We start from the raw sequence: 23,184 nt of genomic DNA, 5'->3' as shown, positions 1-23,184 counted from the left end.
CTATCTTGGCCTTTTTTAAAAAGTCTCTTACTTTTATTTTTTTTTTTAACTTCTACGACATAATGTATTTACAGACTGTGCTAACGTTTTCTACCTTCTGGTCCGGCGGTACCTCTCGAGTGGTGCGATCGCGCATCGCCAACTTTCAACTACACCATGGCATCGGTAGCAGAGCAGTTTGAGAAACTCCTGTTGGATTTCACCCAATCACAGACCCAGCTCCAGGAGCTCAGCGCGGCCCGTTCGCAGCTCGAGACTCAGCTCCAGGAAAACAAGATTGTCCTTGAGGAATTCGGCGATTTGGACGAAAGCGCTCAGATTTACAAGTTGACGGGCCCAGTGCTCATGCCACAGGACTTTGCCGAGGCGAAGCTTAACGTGACCAAGAGAATCGAGTTCATCGAGGGCGAGATTCGCCGCGTGGAGGAAAAGTTGGAGAAGCAGCAGCAGCACATGGAGGAGACTCGTGGCAAGCTCCTACAGACCAAGTCGCAAATGGCGTAAACTCAACCGCGGGCAAGCTGCGAGCGGATAAGGTTGAGCAAGGAGATGGCGTTGAAAAAAGACCACTGTTCCACGGCGTTGTAAGAATCGCCCATGAAGCGGACCGCCTGGATGTTGCGATCGACAAAGCTGTTGGTGGAGTCAAACGGAGGTCTGTCCAGGAGCATGTAGAGCTCCAGCTTGACGTATATAGACGAAAGAAGAAGGCGTTTGGCGTACCAGGCCAGGTCGTTGGACATGTCACCGGCGTAGTAGGCAATGTCGTCGCTCAAGGCGTGGAGTTCAGCCAACGAGGCGCTCCAGTTGTATGGAAGCACGAGCTGAGAGAGACCCAGCGCCAACTGGCCAACCACAGGCTGGTTGTAGGAAAGACGCTCTTTCAAGAGGTACGCGGCTCTGTCGAACTCGTCCGGGATCTTGTGGAACTCCAGCTTGGGATCAAGCACATGCTCGTAGAGTTTCTGTCTTTGGTGTTTCAACCAGAAAAGCGTGAGCTGGAGCTCTGGCGATTCGTTCAGCGGGTTAGCAGCAATGACGCTTTGAAGCGAGTCGGCATAGCCAAGGTCACGCACGGCGTCGTCAATACACTGTTTGTGGAAACCGTACTTTGGAAGGTAGTCTAACGCTTTGGTAAGGAGGATCAGTTCCGGCGCCTTGGTGTTGATAAGGATGTTTGGGTGCAGGGCGGAGTGGTACTTTGCCACACTAAGGCGGTTTCCGAAACGGGAGCCGAGGCGGAGGCTTCTGAGGGTGCTTTGCATTGTGGTGATGTGGTAGGTGTTGATAGAGATATGAGCTGATTTCGCGCGCAGTGTGGTGGGAGGTTGAGGTGGTGAAGGTGGGAGGGGGAAGATTTTATGGAGATTTAGGTTTGATGGAGTTTGGTTTTTTAATATGGGGATGGGGAATTTGAGTTCTTTTTGGGGGCCGGTTTTGGTGGTTTAGCAAATGGTGGACCCTGCAATCGGGGGTGTGGTAGATTGAAGAGCTATACGACGGTCGGCCGAATGGATTGCATGGCGTTTTACCGAGAATATTTGGGGACAAAATGCTTCCAATCCGTAAAATGGAAAGAAGATTGTTTTTTGGCGAATTCAGTGCTTTGCGGTAGCTGACAGAAATGGTTGCAAAATGCGAACTGCACCAGAATAGCCGCTCTCGGCTTTGGTCAGGATGCTTCAATGGTATGAGTAGAAGATCTGTAGGTTTCGTTTACTTCACTTAGTAAGCGGTATTTTCATATTTGTCGTGAGTTCCTGGGTGCTAGTGAGTCTCGCACAGTGTGGGCAATCAGATAAAGCTGTGGTTCTCCTTTTATGGCGTCGAAGTTGACACCGACTAGTTAAACTTTTGAATCTAATGCTTGAAAAATATTTTGATAGAACTGAATGGTGAGTGCAGCTGAATACTTTATTCAACGAGGGACATGGAGATCTCGCTATGGTGATCACTAATTTGCAGCCAGCTACAACTGACAACACACTGAACTTAGTCAGCATTTGGCGGATTTATATTTCGGAGATATCTTTAATTCCCTCTAAACTTGACTCAAGGAGGTAAACAAAAATACAGGTTGGTGTTGGGTGGGGCTCTCATGTTGAGGCACAAACGTTTATGGTTCTCAATCACCTACTCCTTCTTCCACTTTAACAACCCTTTTGAAGTAAACCCCATTCAAATTGGCCATCCACCACCAAACTTGATTAAGAAAGCGTGAAACATGATGACCCCCACTAAACTTGCACTCCAGCTCTCGAAGCCCGTTTCAATGAGTCCATCAGATGCAAATCACAACATCACTGGCATCCCCTGCCATGCAATTCCCGGGACTAAAGTTGGAAATCGTTTAAGGTCAAATGTGTCCAAAGATAGTAACAACGTCCTTACATTTGCGAGACTCAAGGTGAAGAAACCCTTTCTTTTCAGGCATGTTTTGGCTAGTAGGCCTCATTGTGATCTCCAGACGATAGTGACCAACGAAAACATTAATTTACAGGGCATTTCAGAGTTTGAAAAGATGAAAAAGCTTCAAAGGCAAGATCACAGGAAGAAGACTCTTCTTGCCAAAAGGCTAGTTGAATACTGGGATTGCAGTTTCAAAGATTTGAATAGCCAATTTGTGGGAGCTAGAGATCAAGCGTTTACGCTATTGCTGACTCCAGCTGCCCACTGGGAATTGGTCAGATCGAATCATCAGTACGACTTTATTTGTCTCCTCAACCTCTTAGAATACTACCGCACTTACTGGAGGTACCTATCTTACGTTTTTGAGGCGATCAAGGGGGGCCAAACTCTCAATGTTCCAGTAACTCAGTGTGTGCTTGTGGGAACAAAGATGATGGTCAGTGGTTTATATCTTGAGGACCAGCTTTCGCTTCTACCCAGTATCGGCTTCCATACATGAACCGGGAAATGAGCATCGTTTTGTCTTCCAAAATGTAGTTCTGTTAAAAGCTCAGTAGATACAGCCATTGGTAAAGTATAATTCATCGATATTCGTCCTTGAAGAAGTCGAGATCTAGAGATATTTCTGTGTCTTGAACCATCAACAACCACAAAGATGGGACAATGCTCAAATGATTAATTTGCCACATTCTACAAACTTCATCCATCAATGCAAATCTTTATAGTGTCTATACCCCAGTCCAGAAAGCCTCTTATCAGACCTCCTCGCGATTTGCACCCATTCCTCCACATTCGCACTATCAACTACCTTCCTCTTGAGCATGCTAGTATGTGATTACGCCACCAAGCCACCAGCTTGTACTAACAATAGTTTAAACCTTGGGCCGAAACGCCTAATCCACGTCACACATTCGATGACGAGCCAGATTCGCCACCGTTGGTACCGGAGGTCACGACGTCCTTGAACACCTCAGATCTACCAGAGACCATCGTGATCGTGCCCAAGAACATTGGCGTTGTTCTCGAATTGGTGCCCAATAAGAATGTCGTAGGCCATATTGCCGTGGAATATCCGCAATTGAAGGACATCGTACCCAACGAGGAGTACGACGAAGACTCCCAGCTCTACTCCGCTGTCAACTTTGAAGCGCTAGGGCGAAAATTCAAGGCCGAGCAGATCCCCATTTACTCATTTGGAGAAAACGGCTCCGGCTTTGCCATCATTATTCCTCATTTCATGAACCCTATTGCAGAAAACAAGGTTGCCAGCGAAATCATCAAATTGGGCACCACCATCACATCATGGATTGCATTGGCGCCTTCGCCACTCAATAACGGAACCTCGCTCTGCCGATTAGACATTGCTCTGTCAGTTGATGCATTCAAGCAGGTACCAACCATCAAGCCTCCCCATTACACAACGGGCATAGTTGCAGCAGTGACTTCTCGTTTATTCCAGACCCGCCAATTGGGCAATGCTAATGTTTTAGTGCTCAATGCAGAGGGCCACCTGGGTTTTGAGAAGGTCGACGCTGACCTGGTCATGGATGCTGCAGAACTCATAGGTGGCTATCTTGTGGGCAAGCAGGGTAAAGCCAGTTATATCAAGCAGCTCAGTGCACATGTCCGTAAGATCAACTCGGGACTAACACTGGGCATGTACTTGTGAGCAGAAAAGTGACCTGAGTAGGAGTGTGGAGGTTTCTGGTCTCCGGTGTATCTTCCGTAGTTGTACGTATGAACTAGCGGGAAATGATGCAAATAACGTTGAAACAGTGTAGTAAGGCCAACAAATTGTCCAGTTGAATACCCATGCCTCTACGACTGGGAGTTCCTCATGGAAAGGAAACAGTTCCAGAGAACGGAAATCGACGAGGAAAACGGAACCTGAAGCAGACGGGGCACCAACAAAAAGTTAATGAACTGCACCGGAAACCAAACACTGTAGTTGATCATGAGCGTCTTGAGGTAGATCTTTTTAAGCTTCTCGGTGGCGTCTTCCCAGGAGCCGTTATCCAACACCATAGTACCGTAGACGAAGAAGCAAAAGAGCGAAACTGGAGAGTATAAGAACTGGTCGCTGAGCACCTTCCGGATAACCTCCACAACCTTAGGGTCCTTGGAGTAAATCTGCAAGAACTTATACCAAAAGCACTGCGCCATTCCCATGATAAAGCCCCAGCACATAAATCCAGCTAGTCTGCTGAACAGAAAGTAGGTCAACTGAGGCCCCAAGAACGCCGGAGTGATCCCCTCGCTTTGCACTTCTTCTCCATCTAGGTATTGCAAAAACTCCGTGACGTGTTCCTCTCGAAGCAGCTCGGTATCATTATCCGGATCCTCGTCTTCAAAGGTGTTTCCCAATTCTGCCTCTAAATCGTAGGATGGCTCGTTGACCGTAACAGAAAACCGCTCAGCCAGGCCTCTATAGCTAAGAAGCGATTGTGCCAATGTCTCGGAAATGCCGTAAAGCACCAAGTTGGTCACTATAATCGTGACCAAGGAACTCTTCATGTACAAGTCGTTGTACTTTGTTGTGAGTTTGAGGAGAAACGACCCGAGCACCGAGATTATCACAACATTAAGAACAGGCACATTGTGTATTCGTGGTGCATTGATGACCCTGGTGAAGAGGGATTTAGGAGACAGTGTAGCCATAAAGAAGAGTAGGTGGTGATAAGCGATAAGCAGCAGTGCAGGACAGGTTTAGTTGAGTAGGTGGAGGTGGCATGGATGTAGAGGTTTTTGGCCAATTGGGGTAAGTCTAGGGACTGAAGGTTTTCAAAGAAGATGAGGAGAATAAAATCGTTTCATTTTTTGGAGTAAAGGGGCATTTTGGTTAGGAACCTTCGTTGCGAAAGGGTCCAAGTGTGGAGGATGAGTAGAGTGGGTTGTGGTGGTAATTCGAAAAATTCATAGGCTTTGGGTCAATTTGTCGAGTAATGATTCCACTTCATTGCCAAATAACTCTTTATTCTGAGCGTTCTTTTGAAATTGATGTGGTTAAAGTTCATGCGAAATTGTGCCTATGAGATACCACTGCAAGTTGTATTGGGCTAACCATTTTGCAAATGAAAAGTAGCACATATCTCTTGTTTAGGTGCTATTTATTAAATGACTCTATTTCGAAATCTACAAGAAATCAAAAGTTTTCGATGTTTGACACATTTCAGACTATTGGTGGTAGTTGGTGAGAGACTGCGAAATACATCAAGGATCAGAAAATGAGAAATTGTTGAAAACCACAAAATCTTAAGAACTTCAAGCAACTTCATATGGCAATTTTTACTACACTTAAAGCACAATGATTTCTCGAAGCTTAAAATAAAGAAGAGACTGTCGATTTGACGAGCATTGTCTTCACAATGTCTACCCACGTTTACAGCACTCAGCTCAGATCAACATATCATTTCTGACGTATTAACATCAAATTTGCATGAATATTAGCGAAATGTTTTTCAGCTGATCTTGGTAAAACTAGTGATATCAAAAATCAATTTTTCCTACTATATGGTCACCTCCATCTCTTCCTCTTCACCCTCAGCTGGCTGCGAAATCACCATTTGTCACACAACATGCCAACAACACATGCCTTCAGCAACAGCATATCTCTTTGAATCTTTCAGCCTAGTTTTTATACTGCCTTTCCCCAAATTCCGCCTCCCCATGGCACCTCCACCACTTTTTTCAACTTTTGCAACCACATCACGTGACCGGTCTGCGCACGCACCCAATCATATCGTGAGAAAATCAACACCCATAATCAACCATCAATCGCCATGTCTTACAACAAAGCCTACGAGCCCGTCAGAGGCGACGTTGCCCAGTCAGACTACGAGCTCATTGACTCGGACCCTTACTACACCAGAGTCATCTCGTACTTCAGAGCTTCTGACATCGCAGTCTGGGGTGCTTCTACTGCAGCTTTCCCAGTCGGTCTTGTGGCCTGGGAGAAATTGGAGCCTGTGGGCGGTGCTTTCAAAAAACCAGGTAAGGTGCCTGCTCCAGCTTTGAGAGCTGCCACGTTGATGGGCTTTTTGGGAGGTTTCTACCTTGCGTACATCAGATCCAGTAAAAGATTCTTGGGCTGGTCTGAAAACGCCAGAGAGGTCAAGAAGGATAGGTACGAAATCAAGAAGTTGTTGCTGGAGGAGAAGTTGCCATACCACCAGAATGAGTCTGTGTTGGACGACAGAATGAAGGATATCGCCAACAGAAACTCGCAGTACTCCTTCACTGCATTGTTCATTCTTCCCTGGTTCAACATGGCCCACCACCCATACCACGGTGTTGACATTAAGAAGTACTACGAGAACCGTGAGGGCGAGGAGAGCTGGGGCTTCAACTTGAAGCCTTACGAGGAGATTGTTGCCAAGTACACCAAGACGGTGGAGTAAACCAGGATTGAGGATAGATGAAAACCGTGGTCGGCCTGTCACCTGGCCACACCGGGCGTTGCCCGTTATGTCACATACAGACGAGCTTAGCTTGTAATAACGACGTTGCATTGACTATTTGTAGGGAGATGGAGATAATCGTGGAGATTTGGGTTAACCAATTCAGATATTGTCTACGGTGGATACTTCAGGACTGAATTCTTCTGAGGGAGTCAAATAATTGCCATTTTCATGAGTTTGTCAACTCTCACCTGGTGAGATGGCGATTTGAGACCAATTCACCCCATCAACAGCTGAACCAAACACCCAAACACCCAAACCACAACTCACTAATCTTTTTCTGTTCTTTCTCGGTTATTTCAAGTAAAATGTTTTCAAAAAATCACTCTCTTCTGCTGCATTTTCAGTAGAATACCTCTTTTGTTTGCAGCCGACCTGCATGCGCGGGTGTTTATTTACCCCAAGATCACCACCATCAACTACTACCTTCAGTATGGCAGACGAAGAGGATTATACAAATCTCCCGGTCGAGGAGAAAATCGTCCATAAAGTATGGAAGGTCAGACAAGACGGCTACACCGCGCTTAATGATCAATTTACCAAATCGAGAGGTCCAGACGACTCATGTTTTTCCATATTCAGCCAAAAGCCCGAACTCGTCAAACAGATCGTGACCGATTCCAATGTCGTGGCACAAGAAACCGCTCTTCAGGCTCTCTGTCTGTTCTTTGAATTTGGCGGTAACGGCAATAATGCTGCTAAATTGAGGAACGCTGGTCTTATAACTAGTCTATGTGAGAAGGGTCTTTCTTCAAACAGAGCAGGAACGAAAGCAAAAGCTGTTGATGCTCTTTTGTGGATAGTGGAGCTTACTAATAGCGGAGACGCCGTGATTGAACAAATTGTACCCTTCTTTGATAACAGACTCCCTAAACTCGTGGCTGCTTCTGTGAATGCAGTGTACTCAATAATCGAACAGTTTGGCTGCCAGGTGGCGTCTCCAAAGCCTGTCATTCCAAAACTAGCAAAACTTTTCTCTCATGCTGACAAAAATGTCCGTGCTCAAGCGACTACACTCACAGTTGAAATCTACAAGTGGATGGGCCAGGGTCTCACGCTGGTGCTTATGGACAGCTTGAGACCCGTGCAACAGAGGGACCTCCAAGCTGATTTTGAAAAGGTTGCAGGAGACAAACCCACACAAGAGCGTCTCACGAAGAAGCAACAAGAAGAGTTGGCTCAGCAGAGTACGAACGATAATGAGGACGTTGATATGGATGCAGAAAAGACACCGGAGAATGGGGCAACGCCGGCCGAAGAGTTTGATCCGTTTCTGATGTTGGAGCCAGTAGAGGTGCTTCTGAAACTACCGCTGAATTTGCACAGCTCAATGGCTTCAGCTAAATGGAAGGACCGTAAGGAGGCCCTTGACGAGGTTCATGCTGTTCTTTCCAAGGCGCCAAAACTCGCCAACGACGACTATACTGACTTGGTTCGTATTTTTGCCAAGTGTATGAAAGACGCCAACATCCAGGTGGTTCAGCTAGCCGCTAACGGAATTGAATTTTTATCAAAGGGTCTCAAGGAGGGTTTCCACAAGTATCAGCATTTGGTTGTGGGACCGATGATTGAGAGGAATAAAGAGAGAAAACCAGCAGTGACGGAGGCGCTAGATAATGCACTTGACTCCATCTACCAATCGTCCTCATTAGGCGATGTCCTTGACGAAACGCTCAATGGTATGAAGCACAGAACACCCCAAGTCAAGATTTCAGCAACCGACTACCTACGTCGTTGTTTGGCCAATGCCACTGTTCCCCAAAACGTTCACAAATTGATTCCATAATGGAAGTTGGTGTGAAACTTCTAAGTGAGTCCCAGGAGACTATAAGACAGGCTGCTACGGACATGATAGGTACATTGATGAAAATCACCGGAGAGAGAGAGCTTCAGGGTTTCTTGGAAAAAGTGGACGAGAACAGATTGGCCAAGGTCAAAGCTGCCCATGATAAGGCAGAGGTCAAAACCACAGCTAGTGCTGCCCTGCCGCAACGGAAACAGCCTCAGCAGCCATCTCGTTTGGCTACAAGCTCTACCAGCAAGATCTCTCTGGTTCCACCTCTCCGAAAGCCTACTTCATCTCAAGCTATTCCTTCAAAACGTGGTGCTACGTCTCCTGCGAAAAAACCCGAGACAACGAAACTTCCGTCTTCTGTGAGAAGCCTTACCGGCCGTCTGTTGGTATCGTCTTCAACAAGGCCCACCCCCAGTGCGCCAGAGCCTGTTCAAAAAGGACCTTCTATCGACGCCGAACAGCTTCGTGAGCTTGAATCTCTCAGGAAGGAAAAACAGGAGCTTTTGGCACACACAAAGAGACTTGTTGAGGCGCAAAGCCAATGGGAGAGAGAGAGGGAGCAGTGTTACGAGCAGATGAGACAGCTTCAGGCTCAACTTGAGACGCTTCAGGACGACAATGCCGCCAAACGTCAGGAGGTGATTGACAAGGACGCTGAGATCCTTCATCACAAGAACGAAGCAGGAAATGCAAAGCTAAAAATCCTCAGCATGGAACAGGTGATTGCCATGTTGAAGCTCAACCCAACAGGCAACCCAGACTCATTGATTGAAGAGAGAAGATCCGACCCACCACAGCCGTTATTCTCGCCCACAAGAACGGTAGAGCTTCAGGGTGAGGAATCAAGAGGCACTAATAATGAGCTTAGCTCCCGTGTGGACCGTCTTTCTATTGATGGACATAACGCTTCCGGCTTCCAAGAACCAAAACAAAACTACGCTAGTCCGAAACGGGCCGAGCTTACGCGCCATACGAGCAGTTACAGCACCTCCAGTTCCAAAGAGAACGTTTCTGAGGAAGACAACTGGAAGAAGGCCGCTGAAGTCACCGCTCAATTGAAGGCTAGAATTGAGAAGATGAAGCAGAGAAACAGACTCTCCTTGAACAGGCCTTAGACCATGAGCTCAGCAATTAAATAATGAAGGGTATAGGGCCCTTACTACCGTCCCTCGACCGACATTCACTAATATGGGTAATGACAAAAATCAAAAGGTTGCTTTCAAACGACAAACACCAAATTGAACGAGACAGAAGGTGACAGCGAATCGAAAATTTGAGTCACAAAACCACCACCCCGGAGCTTGTCCAAGATAGACTTACGGTGGTGAGTAATATGTAGGTCGGGCACACCGATTATCGATCTCGGGCTGGAAAAAAAGCGAGTGAGCGATAGCCAAACAACTGAAGTCCAGCGCCAAACAGGACGTTCAAAACGATTGTCTGCAGCTAGAATGTCTACAAAGTTGAAGATTTTGGTCCCTGTCAAGAGGGTCATTGATTTCGCCATCAAGCCTAGAATCAACAAAGCCGGTACCGGCGTTGAGAAGAAGGGTGTGAAGTTCAGTATCAACCCTTTCTGTGACATTGCATTGGAGGAATCTTTGAAGCTCAGAGAGGCCATCAAGGGCTTGGTTGAGAAAATCCACGCTGTTTCCATTGGCCCCACCAAGGCTCAGGATATCTTGAGAACGGCACTTGCCAAAGGTGCTGACACCACCACATTAGTGGATGTTGGTGAAGAGGAGGTCGAGCCTTTGAATGTGGCTAAAATCTTGCAAAAGGTTGTTGAAAAGGAGCAGTCCAACTTGATTATCTTGGGTAAGCAGTCGATTGACGATGATGCCAACCAGACCGGCCAGATCTTGGCTGGTTTGTTGAACTGGCCCCAGGCCACCAACGCCTCCAAGGTTGAGGTTTCTGGCGAGGAAGTCAGTGTGACCAGAGAGGTTGACGGCGGTGCCGACACACTCAAGGCCAAGTTGCCCATGATCGTGACGACTGATTTGAGATTGAACGAGCCTCGTTACGCCTCGTTGCCCAACATCATGAAGGCCAAGAAGAAGCCATTGGAGAAGTTGAAGGCCAGCGATTTGGGCGTGGAGATCGCCAGCCGTTTGGAGACGTTGAAGGTGGAAGAGCCACCTGCCCGTGCTCCAGGTGTGAAGGTTGAAAACGTGGACGAGTTGGTTGCCAAGCTCCGGGACGCCAAGGCCATTTAGGCGAGGTTATAGAAAATCGACGGTAGATACGAGGTGGTTGTAGGGTGGCATGGAAGCTAAGTTGAATGGGGACTGAGAATGCAGAGACCGTAATCTGTGAAGTGATTGTGGATTTAGCAAATGAAAGTTTAACAAATGAAACAGTAAAATAAGTGATGGTCGCCTAATCGAGTTAATAGAATTGCGGTGTCTATGATGATGCTGCTGATACTATGCTTAACGGGTAGAGGTGTGACTATGGATTAGCTGATCAGTTACGAGTGGCTCCATCATCCAGCTTCCAGGTCCATTTTGTCAATTGATTCAGAAAGATATGATTGATGGAGAGTTATGATTCAAGGATTCATGACATTTCAGAATGATGAAAAGGATGTAAATCGACTGACCCTTGTGGTAGGCTCTAGACACAATTTGGTGCATTTTAGCAGCCATTGTAGCCCATTACCCCAACATCCAGATCACCACATCACTCATTCAAATTCTTCTAAGGAAAATCCATACATTTTGTCAAAACGAGCAGTGAATATCAATTATGAAAGAAAACAGATAATAGAGACCTCCCCATGATCGGAAATTCCACACTATATAAGGTGCGCGGAAGTACCCCACAATATCACCATGAGCACCCAGGTAGCCAAATACATCGACCAGCTTTTGACCAAGCCACACCTGAAACCACTCATTGTGGGCATCAGCGGGCCACAGGGCCTGGGCAAGTCATACATGGTCTCCCATCTTCTTGAACATTACAGATCCACGCAGCCAAGCTTGGCAGTGGCTGGATTTCTGGTGGACGATTTCTACCTTCCTAGAAAGCAGCAGGAGGAGGTCACCGAGAGGGCCAAAGCGGAGGAGAATGAGGTTCTTCAGGGCCGAGGTCTTCCAGGAACCCACGATGTGCCGTTTTTGCTTGATGTGTTCAAAAAGCTCAAAGCACAAGAACCAGTTAAGATTCCTCGTTACGATAAGAGCGCCTTTTCTGGTAAAGGCGATAGGGCTCCGGAGGACACGTGGCAGTCTTTCAAAAACGTGGATTTGGTCATCATGGAGGGCTGGTTCAACGGGTTCAGAGCTCTTGAGCCCGGACTCTTTTCCACAGCATACTTTGGCCAATGGCCTTCGAGCATAGTGCAAAAGCACAAATTCTATCATCTCCAGGAGGTGAACGAGGAGCTTGCCAAGTTCAATCCCGTTTGGGATGCCTTCGACTACTTTGTCTTTTTCGATACAGACTCTACTGATAATGTGTACGCATGGAGACAGGTGCAAGAGGAGGAATTGAGGAGATTGAAGGGATCTGGGATGACTAGGGAGCAGGTTGTGGCGTTCGTTGATCGGTACATGCCGATGTACGTGTTGTACTACTGGCGGTTGTGTCGAGGAGGAACCCTAACCAAGGGCCGGAACCTCAGGGTGAGGATCAATGAAAAGTGGGAGGTTCTCGGGATTGAGGTTGTATGAGCATCGAAGGTTTGAAGGATGCACTTATGTGGCTTGATCGACTGGAAAGGGTTCGAGGAGTCGATGGCAAATTGGATGTTTCTGAAATCCGACTAATTACTGAATGGTATCCAAACCGATATGTTATTTAAGAGAAATCATTGAATCACTGCCACGCTCAATGTGCTTCTTGTCATGCTCAATTGAGTGGTTCATCAAGCGCCTCGCATCTACATACATTGATCCAGTCGGTAATACCCTGATTAATTGACCTTTACGACTTCATCTAAATCAATTGAGTAGGCAATTGTATAAGGTAGGCTTACCTAGACCCCAATCCCCATATTGTACTTCTTAAACCGCATTCCTCTCAGATCTACATCACAATCACCTACCACCATCTCACATCCTACAGCCATTTTCTCTTTTCTTGATTTGTATGTATCGTGAGCAACGGCCCTCTAACCGCCCCGGCCTCACTTTTGGTAGTCCTCAGGGTAGAAGATCAAGCGCTCCACACCTGCCTCCGTCAAAATCACCATTCTCACCACACCGCCCGACGAGCCATCCCACTTGATGGCCTCGCCCAACGCCGTCTTGATGAACGCCACGCACTCGTCCTTCTCCATATCAGGCTTGTAGTTCTCGTCACACCATCCATAGATAAACGTCGAACCGGAACCGGCAATGGCGTACTGCTGCTCGTGGATAGAGCCGCCAATGGGCACAGAAAACACCTTACCCTTGTTCTTCTTGTCGTATCCTGCGCAGATGATGCCCGCCGTCAAGTTGTCCTTGTTGTTGTAGCAGAGTTCCTGGAAAACACTGGCAGCGACCTTGGTGGTGGGTTTTTCACCCGGTGGCAACTGGCTGGCGTAAACTTGCAAGTGGTATTTCACAATATCGGCCACAGCCTGAGTATCGGCAGCAGAGCCGGAACGACAACAGTAGATGGTGTCGTGGATCTGGGTCAACTTGTCTGAGACTCTGTTGGCGATGTAGGTTCCCGTGGTGGTTCTGGAGTCAGCTCCGAGAATGACGCCGTCTTTGAACGTGACCGCCATAATGGACGTGCCGAGGTTCACCTCGCCTTTTTTGAGGTGGTTGATATCGACAGACACTCCGTTCATGATAGTTAGTGGCGACTTGACATTGGCGCGAAATTGGTAGTTGCCCCGGGTGCACCAGGTGGAGGATTGGGGGCGGGGCAGATTCTGGGAGTTTGGGGGCGGGGCAGGGAGAATTAATTGGGGGAGCAGCGTGGGGGATAAAAATTGGTGGATTGAGTTGGTTAGGTGATTTTGGCGGGGCAGCTGGTTGGTGGGGCAGCTGGTTGGCGGGTCGTTACAGCGTTGATGGTGGGGTGTGTATGGAGGGAGGTTTGATGATATTGAAGGCCCCCCTTTATACATAAATACATTTCTATAAATAACACGAGATAAATGAAAATCTGAATTTCATAACCTCAACATTTTGTGTGGCTGGTGATCGTGTTGTGTTGTTCGTTGGTAGGAATGGCAGAATGGCTGCGAAATCACGATGTAGATGGAGTTAGAACAAGGTAGTTGTGAGGTGGCATTCAAATCAAGAAAATAAGATTTTTACAATAGTTATAAGTTTATTTGGCTCGACATCATCTTGAAAAGCACCAAAGAAATGGACTAGTGTAGTAGTCGCAAATGAGGAATGTGGTAATCCAGAGACTCGCTTCAAGGTCGACGGTTGAATAAGATGTAATTTGGACGTGTGTAACTTTACCTCATCCTATACTGTCTCTACATGTTGAGCACCTGGTTGAGGAAGCGAGACTTTTTGAATTCGAAAGCCACAAGACCAGTGTGACTGTACTTCAATCTCTAGTCAATTATCTCTAGATACTACTAGTGGTTGAATATGGTCAGTTCATCCAAGAAGTCAGGACTTTTAAGAATCGTTCTTCATATCACACAATAGTCTGAAGAATTCAGATTAGAATTCATATGTCTAGCTAACAGCATCGAGTTTCAATCATTGAACTTAGACCCCACTTTGGTCAAGTCTACGGCACTTCGAAGTTTCGTACCAACGTTATAAAGTCCATTTCATGCGAAAACTACCTTAAGAGCCAATAAGGGGACCTTAGAAAGCTTAAAGAAACGTCCCTCACTTCCTGTCTCTGAACCATAATACTAATCTCATCCACTAAAGCTCCGCAATTGTGCCACAGAAACCACTTCCAACTAGACCCCACTCCGCAAATGCCTGCCTTAATTATCGAAAACATCCACCACAAAAAGCATTCTACAAGGTTCCAAGGGTTACCGTTTCGGACATAAATCCGATGATTAGTGAGAATACTGCAGCTCGCGCAGAGACGACGCAGCTTGCTGCAGAAGAAAAGCAAAGATATTGTGGCTTCCAGCGAATTATCCGAGAAATCGAAAGATTCAGGGCCGTGGCTGAATAAGCCGGAGAAAAAGATGCCAAGTTCTACCCTCGTAATGCTGCCCATATTCAGGCACACCTGAAAGTGGAAAACGTGCCGCTGCATGATGACAAATCTTGCTGCAGCTCCACAGCGCGGACTATGGATTTTCCGAAGTATATAAGCATGGCGTTTCTGCCCATTGACCTCCCACATCATCAAAAATGGTTGCCCCTAAAACTTCCAAAGCATTGAAAGACACTAAGCTCTTTGAGCCCATCAAGGTCGGCAGAAACGAGTTCTCCAACAGAATTGTATTCGCTCCATCTACCAGATTCAGAGCTTTAGAGGACAATTCTCCTTCTGATCTTCAATTGGACTACTACGATGACAGAACCAAGTTTCCCGGTACTTTGATTATTACTGAGGGTACCGTGCCATCTACAAAGACAGGCACCTACCCACATGTTCCTGGTATCTTCAATGAAGACCATGTTAAAGGCTGGAAGAAGATCAACGACAAGATCCACGAAAACAAGTCGTTTTCTTCCATCCAGCTCTGGGGCTTGGGCCGTGCTGGAGACCCTGCTCAGGGTAAGAAGGAGGGCCAAAAGTACAAGGCTCCTTCTGCCATTTACCAGGATGCAGATGCTGAAAAGGCTGCCAAAGAAGCTGGTAACGAATTGGAGCCTTACACCACGGAGGAAGTTGACGATTTGATTGAGGAGTACGTCAAGACGGCCAAGAGATCTGTCGACGCTGGATTCGACTATGTGGAGCTTCACGGAGCTCACGGTTACCTTATCAACCAGTTCCTCGAAGCCTCTTCCAACCAGAGAACCGACAAGTACGGTGGTTCCATTGAAAACAGAGCCAGGTTCGCCTTGACCCTTGTGGACCGTCTTTCGGAGGAAATCGGTGCCGACAGGTTGGCCATTAGAATTTCCCCATGGGCTAAGTTCTTGGGGATGAAGAGTGAGGAGGACAAGGAAGCTCACCCAATCGCTACATACGCTTACTTGTTGGGCCAATTGCAACAGAGAGCTGATGCTGGCAAGGAACTTGCTTATGTTTCCATTGTGGAGCCCAGAGTTGCAGGAAATCTAGATGTCAATGCCGAGGATGTTGTTGGAGACAATGGTTTCATCAAGCTCATCTGGAAGGGTATTCTTCTCAGAGCCGGTAACTACACCTACGATGCTCCCGACTTCAAGCAGCTTTTGGACGATCTTGATGACGGTCGTACGTTGGTGGGTTTCTCCAGGTACTTCATTTCGAATCCTGATCTTGTTGCCAGACTCCACGACGGTAAGGAATTGACTCCTTATGATAGAGACAGCTTCTACCGCCACGACAACTGGGGCTACAACACGTATCCTCACGTGGCCGGCAAGGAGAAGTTTGACGAGGAGGCCGAAAAGGCCCGCAAGCCTGCTCCAATCAAGGCATAGGGTTGGGGTATGAATAGACGATTATATATGAGATAAAGGGAGATTCAACTACTGGAATGGCCAATATACAAGCAATACGTTCAGACTCCGACCCACCTCTATTTACTTTTCTAGAGCAATCGTGAAAGGAGAGGCAGCCGATCAAACTGCACTGCCTTACTGGATACGGTGCAAGAAGGTGTCACATCCTTCATAGTCGTTGGCAGTATCCAGGGTGACAATCTCAAAAGCCATGGAAGCTGTAGATGCTGTATGATGGGTAGTTTCCTGGAGGTATATGATTCTTTGTAGGAAGACATCGGAGACTATGGAGAACAGTGAGATGTAGAACTATGGCATGCAATTGGTGCAGAATAGCTGGCTCTTGAGAATGACACCATGGGTGTGGGAGAGGGGAACGCCCAATAGCGGAAAATGGAGCTTTTGTGTCTTAAAGAACGGACATTAGGGCGTATAAAATAGGCATAAACGTTTTAACGGTGCATTAACAAAAAAGAAGGTCCAACAACATAACTTCTCACCTCTAAAAAAACAATCCTTTAAAAACCTCTATTCATCACTGGCGCTCCCCGGATTATCTTGCTGCACCCGTTCGCAAATCCACCCAAGCGACATTTCGCTGCATTGTCCAGAGTGATGCATTCCACACAAGGTCTCAATGTGCATTCGCTTAGTTAGACTGTGCATCTGCAACCACAGAATCGACTTGACACATTCCAATCAAATGATCGACCTTTCAGCCTCGTCAACAACCATTTTGCGCACATTCTTGAGCTCTTAGGAAAGTGGCCTCGGGACAATGTCGGATCTTTGCCGGCGTGCTTCCTCGACGATCCGGCCAGCTACAGTATACTAAACGCAACTGCGCCGACTATCCCTTACCAATGCAACTACACCTTCACTTTTTGGTCCTCTTGGTGGCAGGACTAGCACGTGCCTTGGTAATACCGAACACGTTGTCTGCTTCGGAAATTAGCTATGTCCAAGGCGATCCTAAGGTGACACACCGAGTAGACCTCGGAATAGCCAAGGGAATGGCATACTATGGGCATATCACAATTGCACTTTTTGGCGAGGAGGCTCCCAAGACGGTGGAGAATTTCATGGCGTTGGCCAATATGACCAAGGGGTACGGCTACAGAAACGTCAAGTTCCACCGGATAGTCAAGGACTTTGTGGTTCAGGGAGGAGATTTCGAAAAAGGAGACGGCACAGGCGGCTACTCCATTTACGGTAAGAAGTTCCCAGACGAAACGTTTTCAATTCCACATAACAAGAAAGGTCGTCTCCTGATGGCCAATCTGGGTCCAAATACCAATGGAGCTCAGTTCTTCATAACAACCACACAAGACTGTCTGTGGCTCAATGGCAAGCATGTTGTTTTCGGCCAGCTTGTAGGAGGCATGGATATCATTGAGGAGATGAACAACGTGACTCTTGATGAAAACGGCAAACCTTCCGTGAACTACTTCATCACTGGAGGGCAGAGCACGAAGATCGACACGAAAAACCAAAAGCTGTATGAGCAGTTGAAGAAGGAGGAGGAGATTTACCAGGCTGCTCTTCGTGGAGAAACCACCTTGATCAATGACCAGGTGCACCCTGTGGAGACCTTGCAGGAGGATTCCATGGGAGGGTATATCTTTTTGGGAGCTTTTTGTTTGGTTGTTTTGCTTGCATGGAGGATGACCAAGAAGGTCAGGAGGAGCATGGGAGTGAGGTTCAAGGGGTGATGCAGAAGGCAGCATTGCCTGAGTCAGTGAGGGACGCTATAGAGAGTCTGATTTTAACGGAAGCACTAATAATGAAATTTCAGGAGTGGTTTCTTAGCAGTTGAAAATCTGCCTTGAGCGATGTTAGGTAGGCATTGGCTTGTTGACTGATGTAGTATCAATAGGTGGTCCTCCGGTTAGTTGGTAGCATTAGGGATTAATAGACAAAAGTCTTCGTACACCTCTTCCAAATATCATTATCCAGCTCTTTCAAAAACACACATAGTATGAAATATCAACTTTTTAATCAGCATATAAAAATGCCGTACTTAGTGCACCAGATCTCCATCTCATCTACCTCCATCTGATACACAGTCTGATTTCGCAGCCATAACATCAACACTTTTCCAAACAACTCCAATCCAAAAACTGCACAACCCTTGTTTTCCAGCCAATCAGAGCCCTCCCCATAAATCTCATCCCCACAATGGACCTACCGATCGTGCTTGTGAAAAACCTCCCTTACGATGCCTCATCGTCACTGCTTCTTGAACTTTTCAGCAAATACGGTCCAGTCAACCAGCTACGAATTTCTGACGGATCTGCCCCAGCAGGTACATGTTATGTCGTGTACACGGAAATGGAAGACGCTAAAAGAGCCGCCAGGGAGCTCAGTGGCATAAATTTCATGAACAGGTACCTTGTACTGGGTCTCTTCAAGGCAGATACGGATATTCTTCAAGAAGCGATACTAGAGCAGCGTCGAGAGGCACTTGAGGCGCCAGAGGAGCAGGATGGAGATACGGTGAATGAGGAGAATGGTCAAGAGAAGTCTAGTGGGGAAAATACGGAAGAAGAGACGAATGGGAAGTAACAATATAAGGATCTTACTCTTGAAAGTCTCAGTGAACAGGTTTTCAACAATTAGCGATTGTTCCTTCATCAAGGCAACTATATTACCAGCTGAGCCAGAAAATGCATTGAAGAAGACCTCTGTCAGTGTATCTTCGTCATGGTATCACCCTCGCGTTTCCCACCCAACTACAAAACCTTAACGCTATATCTATTTTGATGGGCAGAGCCCAGTGACTTAAATAGGAATCATTTCGTGGAAAGATCCAAGAGACCCAACGTGTAGTAGGCGGTCAAACCAGCGAAAATCAAAGCAGCAATGCGGCCCACCTTGGTCCAGTACGCCTTGGGCGTGTATCTGTACTTGACGTAGCCTGTGAGCTGGCCCAAGTCGTCGTACAAGTTCTCGAAGGTGGCCGACACCTTCACGTGGCCCAGAGAGAAGTCAAGGTAACTCTTCTCGTCATCAACGGTGAGCTCGCGAGGCACCAAAGGAGCGCTGAAGTTGAGGAACTCGGCACCCTCTGGCAAGTACAAGTTCAACGTCACGTCATCGTAGTAGATGTCCTGGAGGGTGTTCAAGAGCGGAACAGCAGCAATGTATGTGTCTGGCTCATCCTTCACCTTGTGCACAAAGTTCTCGAGCTTGTTGGTCCAGCCGATAGTGAAGTTGTAGTTCCAGCCACCAAAGAGTGGGAAACGAGGCACCACAATGAGGTGGCCGCTCTTGATCTGGTGGGTCGACACCATACCGACCTTGTCGGTGATGTAGTAGTTTTCGTAAGGCATCTTCTCGTGCATTGGGAACTCCAATTGAGCAAGAGCAAAGTGCTTACGCAAGATCTCGTAACGGCCCTTCATCCAGTCGACTCTGGAGAAACCATCCTTCAACTCGGCACCGTTGTTGGTGAGCTCGTAGTACTCCTCGTTCTGGATCACGTCCACGTCTGAGGCGGGGAACCACACGCTTCTCTCAAGGTTGATGACACGCTGCACGGGCATGTTGTGGTCGTACAAGAAACCCATGGGCACCATAGTGAAGGGCTTGATGTGGGCAGTCACTGGACCGTACACCAAGAGGTTCTCCTCGACCTTGCCCTTCAATTCCGGCACATCGGCGGTCGGCGTGACGTTGGCCAACTGCAAGTCCATTTCCTGGCCCTTGGTGATACCAGTGAAGGCCAAAGAGTACTCCTCCGTAGGGTAGCCAGAAAGAGGGAACTTGTTCATCTTGAGCAACAACTTCTGGGTCTCGTCCAACTTGATTTTCTCGGGAAAGCCGTCAACGTGTTGGTGTACGTGTAACGGACCTTGAATTCCACCGAGTTGCCAGGAGCCACTGGGTAAGGGAACTTGAACATGTAAACACCGTTATCGAGTTCAAAAGGCTGGATCTCCAGGGCTGGCTCGGTGAGCGTGACGCCGAGGAAAGACACGTGGGGGATCGCGTTGAAACCGTCATTCACCACGTACACGTAAGAATCCAATGGTTTGTCGCCGATATTGGTGGCTTCAATAAGAGACCATTCTTTGACATATGACTTGGCGAGGTCAATGTTTCTGTAGTATTTTGAGTTTTCCCAAGTCTTCTCGGCGAAAGGGTTCAAAGCGGTACACAATGACGCGAAAAACGCCGTGTACACGAAAGACAGCCAGAGCATGGTGGGTTGTAGTTGAGTTTGGTGATAATTTTGACACTTGGTGTGTTCTGTATGCAGGGACCACCGACTGACAAGGTCCGTTTTAGTGGAGAAGCCAAGCTATTTTGGGGAATCTGGAGAGATTTATAGAAACAGTCAATCGTTGAATTTCTGGAAGTCTGCTGTTTTTTATAGTGAAGTTGGTGGCGTTGGTGGGGTTCATTTTGTGGTTGCAAAACGCGGTGCGGCCATAGTTAAGGTAGGTTGGAAGCAAAAGCGATGATATCAAATCGGGTCTTTTTCGGTAGTTTTGCCTAAATATTGAACTTAGTAAGATATAGCATTGTTGATGGAACTTGAGGTTTAAATTCGGGCTGTCAATTAGGTTTTATTCCCAGTTCAACTAAGCAGACAAGCATGGAGGTGGAAAGACCATATATTCAAGTGAGAATCTCGGGAAAATTCTTTATGGGGAGCGACGGTCATACTTGGAGATTACATCTGTATTGATTAAGTTGATGATTTCATTGATCTCCAAGCTTCAAGTGGCACTTTTTTTGATGTGTTAGCTGTGCTCACTTAGTATTGGGTCTGGAGTATTCTTAGATAGTAACGCTCAGAACCATTCTTCAGATAATTCCCTCAATATGATTATTCTAGCTAACTTATGTGGATATGTCACGAAAAATGCAGATAGCTTGGCCTATCTTGTTTCTTGATGGAGAATGGGTAAGGTATACACCCCATCATAAAGTGGGGGAATGTCTGTTCTGAAAATGATTCATCAAATGACGCTTGGGTTTAGAGGCATTTACCTTCTTCTTCATTAATCTCAGTACGGCCCCATCACATAGGGGATCTACATGCTAAACCCTGTTACCTCTTTCTCGTTTTTGCAGCCATTTCAGTAAACTTCTATCAACACTCACACAACTAGCACTAGACCCTTTTAAGAAGATGCCATCCACTATTAACGCCCATTTGTTTACCAATCCATATCAAAAATAGGTCAATCGACTTTGTCACTTGGTTTGTGCCACCCCTCAGAATGACTATATAAGGAGGCTCGCTCCCACTTTTTCTCACCAAAACCACCCACTTTTCTTTCTGTGCAATTCTGCCAACACAACCAGCTATCGATGCTGCCAAGTCAAGAGAGTCTCTCTGGTGAAGCAGCCTCGAAACAAAGCCGATCCTGTCTGTTATGGAGCTTTTTGTGAAGGTGGCGTTGTCTTTGAGTCAAGCGTGGTTGGGCGTCTCAGGCGTCTTGAATTGGTACAGAGGGTGTCACATTTCTTATTCTCTCGACCACGGGTGGCCAGAGAATCTGAATCCGATGGTCTCTGTCTCTGGTTCAGTGTGTAAGCTCCATCCTTCTACTGGTTTCTACGGGTTGGTTCCTCAAAATTTGATGATCACACTTTTTGCGGTTTCCGTGGTGGCAAGGTTGGTGTGGGGTATGCCAAAGACACGGTAGCGCTACGTGTCCCTAACTGCCCTTGAGCTCCGCCAATCGAACCACCGCCTGTGGAGGTCTGGACAAGGTAGAGCTTACACATGGTCTTTTGTCAATCTCCCAGGAATCCCTCCACTGATTCGCATCCTAAGTTGTGGTGTCATGCAACGATGGATTAGACTGTCATGACACACTGGTGGATACCTCGGGCTTTTTGCCTGGGATGACCCGGATTGCCTCCGTTTCAGGGCTTGACGGGTAAGCCTCTTTGGTCTTGAAGCATTGACTCTTTTTCTCTCAGGGCTGTCAGCCAGTTCCTGCCTTGTGGATTTTTTCCCCACGTTGGAGTTATCATGCCGCGTGGGTAGTGTTGCAAATGATTATCTTTGGTGGATCGGAGTTTGCAGTCGGCTCTTTGATTGAACGTTGAAACAGCATCCACTGGCTGTTTTGGTCAGAGAAATCTGATTTTCTTTCTCGTGTGAAGCATCAATTGAGGTGTGGAACGCGAACCCTCGGAAATGCCTGACCAGCATTTCTGTTTTTTGCCTTGCTCCTCGGAAGTTGCATGGCTGCCGGTGGGTGACATGCGTGGAAGCATCTGTGCGTGCGTGGAAGCCTCCTCGTAGACCTCGGAACTCTGTGCAAATTCCGCTGGAGCCCCTTATCGGTTCTCTATCGTGGCCGACTAGCGGTACCGCTGACACGGTTTTCTTTCGTGGGGCAATGCAACTAGTACCCACACCATGTTCAAAAGAAAAACCCTCCGTGGTCTTTCTCCGGGTCTGGCGATCCGGTTTTTTTTTTTTCTTTTTTTTTTTTTTTCTCTTTTTCTTTTCTTCGCTTTTACATAATCAGCATTAATAGAAAATTACCCCACTTCCTCTGCATGTCGCTGTTGCTGAGTAGTCATAATCAACCGCTGTTTTGTGTTTTGCGTACCGTAACCTGCGTTATCTATATGTACGGCCTGTACATAAATATGTCAGTTGCAGCATCGGGGTTGATAGAGATTTTGTCTCAAATAACTAACTGCTCTTCTTTCAAGGAAACCCAAAAAGGACGTTGTGGTTATCTTAATTGAGATAGTAAGCTTCGGCCATCAGATACCCTGTTGAACATATACACACTAGCCCTCGATAAATGAAGGTCTCTCTGAACAGCTTTAGTGAAATGGCTTGAAATACTTGTTGGCGTTTGCACTACGGCACTATTGACATCTTGTCGAGCTCAGTCTGACCATTATAATTGCCATTAAGCCAACTTCAATGGCTCTTAGAAATCCTTCTCACGATTGAATTTGCTGATTGTTCCTGACTTATAAACGAAAGTAAGCATTGAATTTTTTT

General features: G+C 47.0%; 13 protein-coding genes across 13 annotated transcripts; 9 read left to right on the top strand and 4 right to left on the bottom strand. All coding sequences in view use genetic code 12, as the record gives it.

Annotated features, from left to right (window-relative positions):
• Positions 1–156: 156 nt before the first annotated feature.
• On the top strand, positions 157–504 carry YKE2 (tubulin-binding prefolding complex subunit; the record flags this gene model as incomplete). Its single annotated transcript, XM_025483300.1, has 1 exon — positions 157–504. One exon carries the CDS (start codon positions 157–159, stop codon positions 502–504), a length of 348 nt encoding a protein of 115 aa, XP_025337513.1.
• A 141-nt stretch (positions 505–645) lies between these two features.
• Positions 646–1,265, bottom strand: CXQ87_004867 (ubiquinone biosynthesis protein; the record flags this gene model as incomplete). The annotated part of the gene is made up of 2 exons (XM_025483299.1): positions 646–657; positions 690–1,265. The coding sequence occupies 2 exons, from the start codon at positions 1,263–1,265 to the stop codon at positions 646–648; spliced, it is 588 nt and encodes a 195-aa protein (XP_025337512.1).
• Positions 1,266–2,227: 962 nt separating this feature from the next.
• CXQ87_004866 (uncharacterized protein) lies at positions 2,228–4,078 on the top strand (the record flags this gene model as incomplete). Its single annotated transcript, XM_025483298.1, has 2 exons — positions 2,228–2,888; positions 3,336–4,078. 2 exons carry the CDS (start codon positions 2,228–2,230, stop codon positions 4,076–4,078), a joined length of 1,404 nt encoding a protein of 467 aa, XP_025337511.1.
• A 149-nt stretch (positions 4,079–4,227) lies between these two features.
• CXQ87_004865 (uncharacterized protein) lies at positions 4,228–5,067 on the bottom strand (the record flags this gene model as incomplete). Its single annotated transcript, XM_025483297.1, has 1 exon — positions 4,228–5,067. The coding sequence occupies one exon, from the start codon at positions 5,065–5,067 to the stop codon at positions 4,228–4,230; it is 840 nt and encodes a 279-aa protein (XP_025337510.1).
• A 1,121-nt stretch (positions 5,068–6,188) lies between these two features.
• Positions 6,189–6,806, top strand: NUO1 (Nuo1p; the record flags this gene model as incomplete). Its single annotated transcript, XM_025483296.1, has 1 exon — positions 6,189–6,806. The coding sequence occupies one exon, from the start codon at positions 6,189–6,191 to the stop codon at positions 6,804–6,806; it is 618 nt and encodes a 205-aa protein (XP_025337509.1).
• Positions 6,807–7,299: 493 nt separating this feature from the next.
• On the top strand, positions 7,300–9,776 carry CXQ87_004863 (uncharacterized protein; the record flags this gene model as incomplete). The annotated part of the gene is made up of 2 exons (XM_025483295.1): positions 7,300–8,631; positions 8,682–9,776. The coding sequence occupies 2 exons, from the start codon at positions 7,300–7,302 to the stop codon at positions 9,774–9,776; spliced, it is 2,427 nt and encodes an 808-aa protein (XP_025337508.1).
• A 336-nt stretch (positions 9,777–10,112) lies between these two features.
• On the top strand, positions 10,113–10,880 carry CXQ87_004862 (uncharacterized protein; the record flags this gene model as incomplete). The annotated part of the gene is made up of 1 exon (XM_025483294.1): positions 10,113–10,880. One exon carries the CDS (start codon positions 10,113–10,115, stop codon positions 10,878–10,880), a length of 768 nt encoding a protein of 255 aa, XP_025337507.1.
• A 618-nt stretch (positions 10,881–11,498) lies between these two features.
• CXQ87_004861 (putative ATP-dependent kinase) lies at positions 11,499–12,341 on the top strand (the record flags this gene model as incomplete). The annotated part of the gene is made up of 1 exon (XM_025483293.1): positions 11,499–12,341. The coding sequence occupies one exon, from the start codon at positions 11,499–11,501 to the stop codon at positions 12,339–12,341; it is 843 nt and encodes a 280-aa protein (XP_025337506.1).
• Positions 12,342–12,796: 455 nt separating this feature from the next.
• PRE3 (proteasome core particle subunit beta 1) lies at positions 12,797–13,450 on the bottom strand (the record flags this gene model as incomplete). Its single annotated transcript, XM_025483292.1, has 1 exon — positions 12,797–13,450. The coding sequence occupies one exon, from the start codon at positions 13,448–13,450 to the stop codon at positions 12,797–12,799; it is 654 nt and encodes a 217-aa protein (XP_025337505.1).
• A 1,498-nt stretch (positions 13,451–14,948) lies between these two features.
• CXQ87_004859 (alkene reductase) lies at positions 14,949–16,175 on the top strand (the record flags this gene model as incomplete). Its single annotated transcript, XM_025483291.1, has 1 exon — positions 14,949–16,175. One exon carries the CDS (start codon positions 14,949–14,951, stop codon positions 16,173–16,175), a length of 1,227 nt encoding a protein of 408 aa, XP_025337504.1.
• A 1,034-nt stretch (positions 16,176–17,209) lies between these two features.
• On the top strand, positions 17,210–17,908 carry CXQ87_004858 (uncharacterized protein; the record flags this gene model as incomplete). The annotated part of the gene is made up of 1 exon (XM_025483290.1): positions 17,210–17,908. One exon carries the CDS (start codon positions 17,210–17,212, stop codon positions 17,906–17,908), a length of 699 nt encoding a protein of 232 aa, XP_025337503.1.
• A 466-nt stretch (positions 17,909–18,374) lies between these two features.
• Positions 18,375–18,761, top strand: CXQ87_004857 (uncharacterized protein; the record flags this gene model as incomplete). Its single annotated transcript, XM_025483289.1, has 1 exon — positions 18,375–18,761. One exon carries the CDS (start codon positions 18,375–18,377, stop codon positions 18,759–18,761), a length of 387 nt encoding a protein of 128 aa, XP_025337502.1.
• Positions 18,762–18,988: 227 nt separating this feature from the next.
• On the bottom strand, positions 18,989–20,400 carry OST1 (dolichyl-diphosphooligosaccharide--protein glycotransferase subunit; the record flags this gene model as incomplete). Its single annotated transcript, XM_025483288.1, has 2 exons — positions 18,989–20,008; positions 20,050–20,400. The coding sequence occupies 2 exons, from the start codon at positions 20,398–20,400 to the stop codon at positions 18,989–18,991; spliced, it is 1,371 nt and encodes a 456-aa protein (XP_025337501.1).
• Positions 20,401–23,184: the final 2,784 nt, after the last annotated feature.

This window comes from Candidozyma duobushaemuli (genome assembly GCF_002926085.2).
Source record: "Candidozyma duobushaemuli strain B09383 chromosome Unknown F_B09383, whole genome shotgun sequence".
In the NCBI taxonomy this organism is placed as follows: Eukaryota; Fungi; Ascomycota; class Pichiomycetes; order Serinales; family Metschnikowiaceae; genus Candidozyma; species Candidozyma duobushaemuli.
The sequence above is the reverse complement of the archived record's forward strand: the minus strand, read 5'-3'. Positions and strand labels throughout refer to the sequence as shown.